The following is a 13,355-nucleotide window of genomic DNA, read 5'->3' as shown; positions in this document are numbered from 1 at the left end:
GCCCGCCCTCTGGTCTTCGTCAGCACACGAGCTGCAGAGTTTTGTAAAAGTTGTAAAGGTGAAATATTCTTTTTGGGGAGACCAGAGAGCAGGGCATTACAGTAATCAATGCGACTGGTAATAAAAGCATGCATCAACATCTCCGTGTTGGCCCGAGAGAGAACAGGGCGGACTCTGGCTATATTTTTTAGATGATAAAATCTAATTTTGGTTACATGTTTAATATGTGGGATAAAACCAAGCTCAGAGTTAAAAATAACACCCAGGTTTTACACTTGTAGCGAAGGACATAGTGAAAATGCCTGTAATTTAGACAAGAGTTTCTCTCTCTGAGCCTTCAGTCTTTTTCCTCCATCTCCTTTCTGCTGCCCTGCAATTTCTTTTGAGTTTTTTGACTCCTTCGTTTCTCCAGGGTGATGCATGTTTTACGTTAATCTTTTTGGTGGTGAGTGGAGCAACGGAGTCAAGGCTTTTCTTCAGTTTGCTGTTAAAATTATTAAAAATAAAATCACAGGGTGCAGGTAAAATCACAGGGGGGCATTCGTCTAAAACCTTGGTAAAATTTGCAGCCACTTCAGAGGTTAGATAGCGAAAGTGGTAAAATGGTCAAATAAAATTTGTTTGGTGGTGTGTTGTTGGTTAAAGATGCAGTCCCACCACCTCTCTTACCACTTCTAATAGAAAAAGAGAAATTAAAATTTGGTGGGGAGGCCTCAGTGAGAAAACCTGGTGCATCTGAATCCAGCCATGTTTCAGTTAAAAATAAACAATAAAGTTTATTAAAATTAAATCATTAATAATAAAAGACTTGTTTAGCAGAGAGCGGACATTTAAAAGTGCCATACTGATCGAGACTGGTGGATTTTTGACAGTAGAGTTCAATGGATGTTGACGTTTTGGAAGGGGCCGGAGGTTATTAATGTTTTTGGAGTTACTGGATTTATGATAATTCTGTTGCTCTCTGTTAGTGATTATGACGGGTATTGTGTTGACTGTGGGAGAGAGCGGTCCGAGTCCAGAGTTTTGTGTATTACTGTTAAAAGTGGAACAAATATAGGAGCTGGGACCAGGGGGACATCAGTCAGTGGCGGACAGATCAGCAGGTAATGTCGGTTTGGGGGACAGGGCCGTGTGCAGAAGTGCTGTACGCCAAATGCCAAATTGGCGGACAGCAAACGCCGTCCCCAGGCGTTGAGGTGGAGCCCGTCTGCCCCAAAAAGATGCCTCCTCTCCCAGAAGGCATCAAAATTGTTAATAAAACCCACACCGTGGGAGACACAGGCGGGGGAAAGCCAGGTGTTAAGGCTGAGCAGCCGACCTCAGCGACACAGCGGGATGGCGAAGGCTAGCGGCCAGAGGAGGAAAGTCCACAGGATCCAGGACATTGAATTTATTCTCCAGTACTACCGCACCAGAGGGTTGAGGGTGCTCACTGGCCTCCTGGCCCCTCTGCAGCCACCGCGCGTCTCGACCACAGTCAATGGCGCTGGTTGGAGTGGAGTGGAGCTGACCAGAGCCTTGGGTCTGGCCCCTAGTTGAAACTAGAGATGGCACGATACCACTTTTTTATGTCCGATGCCGATACTGATAACCTAAATTTGGATATCTGCCGATACCAATATGAATCTGATATAGTGTGTTTTTTAATCAATAAAACTGTTTTTTAATATCTTGTTGCATTTTGTATAAGTTCATACTAAAGTTTAAATAAACAACAACACTAAAGCTATTCTGTTATACCTGTATGTAAAAAATACACTGCACCCAAAATATTTCATAGTTTAGCAATACTGATCAATCTAATAAAGTTAAACCTACTCCATCCTCCCTATTCTGGTATTTTAAAGAGTACTTAGCAGAAATATTAAGCAACCTAACTAATAGGGTTTCAAACTCCCAGCAAAAAAAAAAAAAAAAATAGGGAACCACCCTCCACCCTCCACCTCATGATGCTTAATCGACGTAATCAACTTTAATTTGATGCAGTGTAAAAAAAAAATGCACAGAAATAAATTATTTTTCAAGAATAATTAAATAGATTCAACATCTTTCTTCTACAGAACTGCAGACTGCACAGATGGTATCTTCCCAAAGGAAAAAGTACTATAGCTTACTAGAGTATATTAGACTTAATAGTTACTATATACAGTAATGGACTTCTATACATTTTACATCAGATTAAAACTTTGGGTGTAAGAGTCAGATAATTATTTATTAAAAGCTAGACATTTTAAATGAGAATAAGAAAGAAAAGTATGTCTTTGTGCCCCCTTTTCCCTGTTAATGCCCTATCGGCCCCCCTGCATAACTTTGCTAGATCCTCCCCTGCACAGTTACCAGCGGTCAGCTGCGTAGAAAAAGATCCTGGTGTAGAAATAATATTAAATACATTCTAACAACAGCTTATCAAGCTTAAACGTGCTGCTGTTGTTCAGCCGCTGGTTTTCTCTTTCTGGCGCGAAGTGGGTGATAAACAAACAAGAGAGACAGAGTCGCGACAGAAAAGCCGATCAGCTGATCATTAAGCAGTTTCACGATTGAAGTAGCAGCAAGAAGAGGCAGTTGCTCCAGGTATCGGTTGTTAAGCTTAACGCGGGAATGCTTTACAAACATTCAGAGATGAACTTACACACTTGCTTTACTTCTCTCTGGGATAACTTTCTCGGAGATGAAATGCTGGTTTGGTAGCAACGCTACAAATACACACAGCTGCTCTATCACGTGAGCACACTGCTGCGACGTGCTACGGTTATGAGCCGAGTTACGCCATGTCGCAAGTTTTGTGAGGTGCTTTTTTTATATTTAATGGATCGGATTACATTTTTTTTTATTTCTCTCCGATATCCGATCCAGTAATTTACGTCAGTATCGGACCGATACCGATACGTAATATCGGATCGGTCCATCTCTAGTTGAAACCAGCAGTTCTCGTCCGTGGCAGAAACACCAGCGACGCAAGTTGAGAGCCTGGGTTGACTGTTGGTGGGATCTTGGGACACAACAGCTGGGTGGTGCACTGTGTCGGCTAGCTCAGCGCTAGTAGCGGTAGTTTGAGCTTTGCCAAGGAGGATTGTGTCAAGTTCGCCTTCAGCCCCCTGGATTTGGTATAGCGTGGATATCCTTTGTTCCAGCTCGATCACTTTTTGGCTCAGGTTGATGCAGCTTTCACAACTGGATGCTGAGGTCTGCCAAAAACTGATTGCTCGTATTTAAACTGCTATAAGTAACTTGTTTGGCTATAATATGTGAAACATATGTCAAATGCATCCCTCATGGATGACATAAAGTCATCTTGAGCCACAAACAACATTCGTGTAACAAGGTAGAAGCCACAATCAGTTTGTGGCAGTGACTTTTATATAACCTTTATTTATGCAGTTAAAAAAAAATCTCATTAACATTAAAAATGTCTTTTGTAAGAGTAAGTTGGCCAAGACAATGGCAGGAAATATTACAATAGTTCAGTAAAAATATTTTAAGTGGGGATAAAGGACCGGATTGGTTATAACACAGTTATAAAGATACTTGAAAAACAGATAATTTTTTAATTCTATATACAACCCCTTTGTAAACCCTGTTCACTGAAGTCTATTTACCAACATACGTAAAGATATTACACAGAAAAAACACACAGAAACATTGGAAATCACTTTTTGGCACAACACCGACGACAGCGTCAAAAACAAAAACTGCCACTTTAGCTTACGTTAGCTAGTTGTGGCAGTTGCTAGCATGCGTGCATGCAGTCAGGACGCTCCGACACATCGGATTGTTTATGATATTATCACATGAGAGATACATTTTTCATGTTAAAATAAAGTGATTATGAATACAGGTATAATCACAAAAGCCAAATCTACAGTTTCTATGGTAAATATTACACAAGGCTTCAAAATCCTGAACAATACGTGCAAATGAGCACAACACATGAGTGTGGTCTAATGTTTATAAGCTAAACTGTAAGCCATCTTTGAAAACAGCTGTGTTTTGCTCGAGTTACATTGGAAGGATTTAGTGGGGTTTGCCATTTTGAATTCTTTCCTGAACTAAAACCTTGACAGAATAAGGAGTAAGAATAAACAGTACTGCACTTCGAACTCTTTGCCGTGTGCATCTAATTAGCTCATGGCCTTAAATAGGAGCCACTTGTCACTTCCAAATCATTATTCAGCTAAGTCCATTGTGAGATCAGAGGTTATATTAAAAAAGGCCTGTTGGTCCTGGATGCAATCGAGGTCATGGTATGATTAGTTCCTCTCTCCTGCTCTTTATTGGATTTAGCTAAGTTTACAGCTCCAACCAACATAATCAGGGATAACAATACACTTGGCAAACTCATTTATTTATCATCCAGAGTGCTGCCTTCAAGTAATCAGGGTGTCTACAGGTATAAGCAAGCAATGTAAGACTTTTTAATGCCACTTTAAATTAAATTTCAGACCAAAAGGGCAGTTCGATCGTCAAGCGTTTCCAGGCACCCGCTTTAACCACCAAGAGTAATTGAGGATTTCCAGCTATTTCCCGTTAAACTTGATCTTTCCATTTTTGTCGGCTAATGAACAGGCTGCCTAAGAAGGCATTCGTCTTTATCAAGAGGATGCTTTCTGCCTCAGATCTGTTCTCTCACAATGCCCCACCCTGTATCTACTGTGTATTTAAGTGTGTACAAAGCCACTTTTGTCAGTTGGAGCAGGAGATTTGAGCCCACTAGTGAAGCTCGTGTTGCCCTTAATGCCTCAATAAAGGCCTTATTTGTTTCTCTCTTTTTACTCATGGGTTGAATTTTCCTGACCTTTTATTTTCTGGACTTATTTAACAATTTTAAGCGGCGTACATGAATCAATTCGAGCAGCCTTTGTGTATGAGATGCACCATTTTAGCTGGCTCATGCCTCTGCTGCTGCACCACGTTTCACCCGAGCCTTTCTTACAATCAAAACACAAATACATCTTCAATCTATTCTCCTCTTAATCAGCATCTCCATTCATATGTGAGGTGAATAAATGAATAAAATCTACACGTCTCCGTACAGCAGATTGTTATTCAGTGCAGTCGTATCTTGGCTTGCCATCTTGTCTTTTTATTTCAAGCCCTGAGGATTTTTTGTTATCTCGCCCACACAGATTATTGATTGCACCTTTTTTTTTTTTTTTACTATTATTTTATCTCTCTCACTGTATGTGTGAGTGTGTTCGAATCATTTTTGCTTCTAGGTTTCTTTGCTGTACAAATGGAATCAATTGAATTGTAGGGGTCACAGCTTTCATTTGGATTCTCCTCTCTGTCTATTTCACCGGAAGAGCAGGTGGTCCAAATATTTTGTGCGTTCCACATGAAACAGTTCCTGACGGCTGTGCCTCTGGCTTGGCCGGACACTTCAACACACTAGCAGGGCTTTGCTCTGGGGAGGACTGTGAGCGATCGCCCTTTGACTGTTGTTCTAACGATAACCTCAGCGTGTTTCACTCTTCTCGTGTGCTGCGAGAGGTGAAAAGAAGTAGCTGTGACTTACAGCTTGAGATAGACACCTTGTGAAATTGGAGAAAATGATAGAAACTATGAAGCGAATCGAAACCCACACGTATGCAGAGTAGAGCTGTCATGATTTGAAAAAGCAGAGAAGACAAGAGTGCTGTCTAAGCTGATACAGGCGATGAAATGGAGAACCCAAAAGTAAATGAAACTTCCATAAAAAAGCACAGTTAGACAAAGCTTTGGTCATAATGTAGTCCATTTATTCTGCCTTGAGCTTTGCTGCTGCTTCTCATTTTAGAGGTCATGATAGATGGTGAACTCTGTTAGAGTTTCGAGGTAATGCTGAGACCAAACGCACACGCAAAAGACCAACTTTCAGCACCTCAAATAACAACTGCCAAACTGGCTTTTAAACGTTACAACAAAGCTTGTTTTAATGTGTATTTAAGTGCTCATAATGGCTTCCCTGTAGTATACACCAGACTGCTGAGAAGTGTCGACTGTGCTGTGTATGGAGAGTGACTTGTTGAAGCTGAGAGCAGCGACACAAAACAGTTTCAGTGTCCACATGCGCCACTTTTAAACACTCTGTGCACCGTCTTACAAACACAGCTCCTCTACCATTTTTTAAAAATGCTGATGTCATAATTCCCACCCCTTCTTGACTCTGATTGGTTTGTGAGGAAGAAGTGACATTACATAAATTGTAAAAGCTGAACGCTGAGGGTGTTTTTACACTCGGAGCTATGAGCATTGATCACATTGAGCTTCATAGGATTTGCATAGAAAACTGCTCTGTGGATTAAAGCCTAAAATCACTGCTTTAATAGACAGATAATTAGTAAACACTAGTCTCAAACACCTTCTACAGATGTGATGATGTATGAGCATGTATTTACCTGAACGCTAGATTAACTGACACATCTGTATCAGCATCTTCAGCGCACGACAACCGATCCAAGTACTCAAGTGATGTTGATGTTAGCAACTATTGCTATTTCTAACTCTGTCTCCTGCTAGCAGCATCTGGGGTTGAAGTGCTGAAAACTGCAGCTCCTCTGGTGGCCACTTGAGGCTGACGCAAAAAGTGTAGAGCCCCCGTAGGCTCCTATGTCAAAATGCCCAATTTCACAGATATGAAATTAACATGTTCACAGCATAGCACACCCCTTCATATCAACCATCCAGGTAAAGTTTGGCCTCTAACCGACAGATGTTATTGCTGTCTGCTCGGTCTCACAGCTAGACTAATTCCAGTCATTGAACTGGACCTCCTGTTTGCGGTGTTAGTGCTTTTGGGAGTTATTTTAATGAAACTATCTGAAAAATATTGCAGATTGCTGTGCGGTATAGCCCTTCCAAGAATTTGTGCTCCATTTCTGGTTAGTGAAATTGCTGTTTTATTACTCGGTTAGCACTAATTAGCACTGATAACCGTCTGGTTTAAAGTTGATTACTCCTGGATCCAAAAGAACAACCTAGCAACCATCTAAATGCTAATAAAAAATAAACCCAAAAATCAAGGGGCTCTTTTACATAAAGTCTATAGACTCCTTGTGGGTACTTCATGCCTGATCAGTTTTACTGACAGAGACTGAGGTTAATAGTATCCAGCATATTGCTGCCATAGCTTACTATTACTTTGTGTGGCAAAAAGCTGATTTAGAGGAGCTATTTCATTCACAGAATATTGAAGAAAATTAAAGTAAAGTAAGAGTAAAGTCATAATTGATTTAATTTTTTTCATTAGAGAACTTTTTTTTAATAACAGTGGACTGTGCATCGAATTGCTTCTATTCAGTGTTTGGACTTTCCAAGGTTGCTCATGCAGCCCAAACAACAAATAATTACCACTGAAACCTTGAAGTCAGCATTATTACCTGGACACGGGAGGACACAGCTCTCTTTCAGTCTGATCTGCTTGTCTCCATCGACAGCCACCTCCAGGCTGCTGCACAGCTCCTCGTCCACCAGGCTGCCCTCGCCATCGCTGGAGCCGTCCGACACGAAGCAGGACAGGTTCCTGAAGCGCATGCCGTGTCCACAAACCACATTCTGACAGGACGTAAACACCACAGAAGAAGACAGAAGGTGATGAGTTAACACAGTGAGGGAAACCTGCAGCAATCTAATTAAAAAAATAATAATCACAAACAAAAACACTTTGGAGCATTTAAAACAAGAGGTGGGGCAATATTTTCAATCACATTAAAAGACAACGAAGTGTAAAATAATCTGCACATTTGTAACAGCCACCCTTCTGTGCAGACAGGAAGGGTGGCTGCACAGAAGCCACCCTTCCTGCACAGAAGCCACCAATAAACCTAGTAAATTCAACTTCTGCCATTTGAATTGATGGAAAGATCAACTAAAGTCAAACAAATACAAAAAGTGTTTATGCATCTCAGACATTTTAAGAGAAGAGGAAAAAGCATCCCTGAGCTGAGCTGTAGGATGAAAAGCTGCAGGCATTAAGCTGCACACCTCCAGCTTCTCAGCAAGGCAGCATACCTGACCTGGAAACGTTTTGTTGCTTAGAACAGAATATGTTCTATATATTTGCAATATGTACAGCGGTTTGTATTTTTACAGAAACAAAAGAGAGCACAAATACAAACATGGATGAGTTAAACCTCTACTTTTTAAGCTGTCATTCTGGAAATTGTGTGAACTGTAACAAATGATTAAAGGGGACCATTTTCCACACTCGGATAAAGGCAGAAAATTAAGGTCAGGGATAGCATCTCATGCAGGACTGCACATGTAGACCACTTGTTAAAGTGCCCTTGTGGATTTTATTATGTGGGTAAGACTGGTAGGGCGTTGAAAACACAAAAGCAGTATTGGAAATAACCTTCTATTGGCAGACAGGCAGTAGAGTGTCTGCTGTTCTTGTTTTGAAGTTATTGGGACACTAAAGAGTGGAAGGAATGGAGAAAAAATCCTGGTGGATTAAATGAAGAATTGTTACTGTCCTGTTTTGTTTTACGAGTAGAGATAGAGATCTATTAAAAGGGATTTTAATAGATAAAAGGATAAGGAAGATAAGCTTCCCCATATATTTTCAGTCTCTTTCCTGTGTGGGAGTTAAATTGTCCTTTATATTTGTTCATGAAAGAACAAAATATCTCAAAGGATCATTCTATCTGATACATTTTCTGCTAATATTTGCATTTGCTTAGTTAGCTAATATCATTTGGGAGTCCTCCAGGCTGGGTCCTGAGTTTGATAAGAGGTTACCACCCACAGGATGGTTTGCCTTTTTCTGAAGTGAATGCAGAGTGCATTTAATAAAATGTCGACTGTCTCTGCCTCTCATACAGCCGAGGAAGGCAGAGGTTATGAGCGCTTCCTTTTTGAACATCTTAAGTGAGGGGCAGCAAAGGATGTTAGTAACAGATGACATTACCTGTCTCTGTGTGTCCCCATAAAACCACATTTACTCTTGAAAAGTTTTGCTTTATGTCATAAAGTATTGCACTGGATGCTTTTAATAATCTGACCCGGTGCCACACGATGCAAAGTTGAGTGTACAGGCTGCCAAATTTCTTGGCAAAGGTATTGGTTTACAGTAATGCATCAGCATTAAAAATGCATTAGATTGATTTTTTTTTACTGTCTATCTCTCAAAATAACCGTATGAGTTGGGAAATGATGAGCTTGTTCATCAATACTAAAGACTCTATTATTTTTTATCAGGTTCTTAGACTTCACCCTCCTGAAATCCACCTTCTGGCTCAAACTGTTTTAGAGTATTGATCTCAGCTGTGCCTGAGCTCCATTTCTTGTAGCTGACAGAGGTCGATACAATTATTAATGTTTAATGTACCTGGATTATGGTATAACTTTTATATGTATTGACATACCTCTACCCGACACTCAGACCAGGGGCTGTACTGCCAGCGGTAGCAGGGTCGGACAGGACAGGGTTTCCACTGCTCCATCTGAGAAGGGCACGGTCGGCCGTCGCCCTGAGAAGCCTGAACCACCGACCGCTGTCGCCACATCTTACCTGGAGAGAAAAAAAAAAGGTTAAATTTATCTCTGGCTTTCATCATCATCATCATCATCAACTTTATTTATAAAGCACTTTAAAACAACCACAGCTGACACAAAGTGCTGTACATTGGAACTGTAAAATAAAATTACATGAGATATAAGTAAAAACCAAATAAAAGAAGAGTGAAATCATTAATTAAATAACTACTTCAATTAAAAGAGAAACTAAGTCTCACTGAGGTTAAAAGCCAAGGAATAAAAGTGGGTTTTAAGACGTGATTTAAAAGTGGACAGTGAAGGGGCCTCTCTAACGTGCATGGGCAAATTATTCCATAATTTTGGAGCCACAATAGAGAAGGCCCTGTCCCCTCTGAGCTTCCTCCTGGATCTCGGTACCTCCAGGAGCAGCTGGTCAGCTGACCTGAGAGACCTACAGGGTATGTGGGGATGAAGAAGCTCAGAGAGGTGGATCTGTGGATCTCTCATTAGACTTTTATATAAGCAGGATTTTGTTACTTGTTGATCTAGTGGAAATAGGTTAATGTTGCTCTTGAACCTTTATAAATCTTTACTGAAAGTCTTTTTGTTCTGTGATTTTTTCCTAGAGCATCTCCACACACATAAGCACGTTCAATTCATGATTTTTTTTAAGACTTTCTCCACTTCAAAATGTGTTCCCTACTGTGAAAGAAAACAAGATTATCATTGTTATCCTGAATGGAAAATGAAACCCCTACGGCATACAGCGCAGTTTTTCCTTCTAAAGATGTCCAAGTAATGAGCTTAAATCACCAGGAGTAACGATATTGTTCCAACCATTTAATGTTAATGTTGTGCGCTGACGTTATGCAGAGTTTTGCAGCATCGTCTAAATGTTGCTGCTGTGTACTATCACCAGGGGGCGGTCTCAAAATTATATGGAACCACCTTTAATGTGGGTTACTCGTGCTTGTGTTTGTGCTGTTGTTGTTCCTTTAGCACAGAAAACTATTCACTCTTGATTTTTGGAAGATTTGACAAAGTCAGTGCAGTAACATAATCTTCTCAGTTTTACAACTGCCATGAACAAATGTTTGTGTTCTGGTTTGGATCACTGAAGGCAGGTATGTTTGACTGTGCTTCCACTTATGGTGCACACTGCAAACACTGCTGTCACAGTCACACTGCTGTTTACCATGTCCTATTTCTCTGAGCAGCCCAGGGCCTACTACACATGCTGCAGCGGTGGGCTAACTGGGGTTGGGGTGGCGGTCAGCCTGATTGGGGCAGGACATCCACTGGACCCTTTCCTTCTGGGAAAAACAAAGTTCCTGTCCCTTTACTGTTTTGCTTGACATTGTTTCCCCCTTGAAATGTTTTCAGCAGCAGACAGTATAGGGAAAGTGAGGCTTATAGGGAACCAATCCAAAGTTTAACAATGTCAATAGTATAAAGACGCTACATTATGAAGTAAAGATTTACTTCCTGTGAGAAGTTGAAGCAAAAAAGTCACTTTTACTTGTTTGAGTAGAACTGAAGTTAGCTAAAAACAGGTTCCTGTGTTGGAAACTCTCCACCCCAGCACTGAAATCTGAGCATTTTGTTTTACCAGCATGAGAGAAAATTAATATCAGGAGGGTTTTTCTTTTCCTCAAAGCCTCTGGAGCTCTTGGTTTCTTGATAAAATAATACAATTAATGCAAAGTTCAAAGAGACTTTTTTTCCCTGAACAATAAGCTAAACACAGAAACACATGCAGTGACCATTGTGGTGTACCACACAGCAGTCATCCATTCCTTCTATAAACAGCTCATTTAAATTCATGTGTATGCGTTTGTTTTGAATGTATTAAATTAACCCTACTGCGCACAATAGCACTTCACTTAACAGAGCAGGAGTTTCTAAATGGCATGAAATACTGCACCTTTTTTCCCTTTGCCATCTTGATTGGTTCTTGGTCAACTTGAGTAAAAAGGCTTTTATTCCACATCAATCAGAAAAACCTCTTTAAATAAATCCAATTCATCGCAGAACCCCGGAGACCGTTTGATTTAAGTGCAGAATTGATGCTATGAATTAACTGAAAGACTCGACATAGAAGCCCTTCACACACGTTTCTAAAAGCAACCTTCCTGTCTACCTGCTTTAAACTGCCCACTCTCAACTCTTACAGCCCTCCATTTGTTGCATATTCCACTTACATTTTCACACTGACAATCCAGCAAAGTGCTCACCTCGAAATCCACCTTTACCAACCTACATTGGCTTTCAACACATAAAACAACCAGCGTTCCCACACATTCACACGCAAACTGTACAATTTCATATCCCACTCCAATAAAAAAAACCAACTTCCCCCACACATACACAGATAACACGCACATCAAATAAGGTCCCTGCCTTTGCCCTTTTTTTTTTTTGTAAAAAAACCTTTTTATCTTATTCCTTTTGATTTACCAACTATTGCTGTAGCGCCCTTTCTTCAAAGGGCTCCCTCGGCCCTGAGGAGCAGGAACATATAATGGGACAGAATCAATTGTGTGAACTGCTGGAACAACAACCAGGCAACAGGACGACAAATTTTCTATGGTCATTTGGAAAGACTATGTCAAAGGAAAATTGTTTTTATATAATGTGATCAGCTTCATGAAATGTGCTTTTTTAGGATCACTAAGCAACCAAATGTCTACGTGACTTTTGACATGAACTCTTGTGTGATAAACAACTAACAGCTTCCTCTTTTCTAAGAACATGCAGACTTAGAAAAGGGGAACCTCAGCTCTGAGTTCTTAGAATAACGTTGTTACCTTTGTACACACACACACACACACACACACACACAAACACACACAGATAAGTATAAATAAAGCACGCAGACAGTGATGAGACGCAGGTCGTGCGTCCATGACTGCCCTCGCGAGTGAAAGACAACTGCAGTGTTTGTGTTTTCTAACTCAGGTGTCTCAAGCTGAAGAACTGCGGGGTGATTCTTAGAAATCCCCTGTCAGACTATAACGCAGTAACTTTGACTTAAATAAAGACTCCCTCTGCTTTCTTTGTGGGTGTTTTTCTAGCTAGCTACATTTCCTGCTGCAGTGGGAGCAGCATGTGTACATAACATGTATGTAGCCCACAGTAACAAACAGAAGAAGAAACCTTTTGTTGGAATTAGTACTAATGTGGTTTTTGTTATTTATTTATCGTTAGTTTCTGACCTGGATGGATAATTTAATTTTCAATCAATAGGATTTTGTGTCCCGCCTTTAACTGGTCCCATTTTGGTTATACTGGTAAGGCTGCTTAGTCCCACATCAGCATGCATGTGAAATAACTCCTCCTTGCTCCTAGGTCAGGTTTCTTTTTTAGTTGGAGATTAAAAAAACCCCAAATTAAACAAACTGAGAGTCCACAGACCTTCTGGAAATCCACAGAAGTACGCTGATCTTTTATTGCAATGGGTGTCGAGCCACAGCTCATATGGAGCTCAATCTAATTCCCTAAATGGTGGTAGGACAGACTGTGCAAAACATCCATCCTTTGTTTGGCTAATTTCACACTAATAAACTGCCCTTATAAGCCAGCAGGCCTGAACTGGATAGCACTGACATTTAAAAGACCCCGGTCTGACTTTATTTTACTTTCTTGGTCTCTGTGCATGCACGCCATTTTGATTATTGTCGTTGGTTGTGATACAAAACACAACATTTTAATACAACCAGAACATTGTTCCATCATTTCTGTAGATGTGTCTTCATTGTGGTTACCCATCCTCCTTTTGCAGTTTGGCATCCTCTAGTATTTTTGTCACACACTGGTTACATATAGTTACATTTGGGGACATTAAACATGGCCAGTTTTAAAGCTCAGTGTTTCTACAAGTAATTCCCTGTTTCAGACAGTTT

The 13,355-nt window shown here is 40.5% G+C and overlaps 1 protein-coding gene across 1 annotated transcript in view; it reads right to left on the bottom strand.

The window, feature by feature from the left end:
• thsd7ab (thrombospondin, type I, domain containing 7Ab) overlaps positions 1-13,355 on the bottom strand; it is a 214,462-nt gene that overhangs the window by 31,569 nt on the left and 169,538 nt on the right. Inside the window, exons 24-25 of the mRNA XM_087848450.1 lie at positions 9,342-9,487; positions 7,356-7,530 (exon numbers count right to left, since the gene is read on the bottom strand). Of these exons, the coding sequence (XP_087704576.1) occupies positions 7,356-7,530; positions 9,342-9,487 (321 nt within the window). The remainder of the gene's footprint in view (positions 1-7,355; positions 7,531-9,341; positions 9,488-13,355) is intronic.

This window comes from Neolamprologus brichardi, chromosome 11 (assembly GCF_056152115.1).
Source record: "Neolamprologus brichardi isolate AB-2024 chromosome 11, ASM5615211v1, whole genome shotgun sequence".
Taxonomy (NCBI): domain Eukaryota; kingdom Metazoa; phylum Chordata; class Actinopteri; order Cichliformes; family Cichlidae; genus Neolamprologus; species Neolamprologus brichardi.
This window is presented reverse-complemented; position numbering and strand designations above follow the sequence as displayed.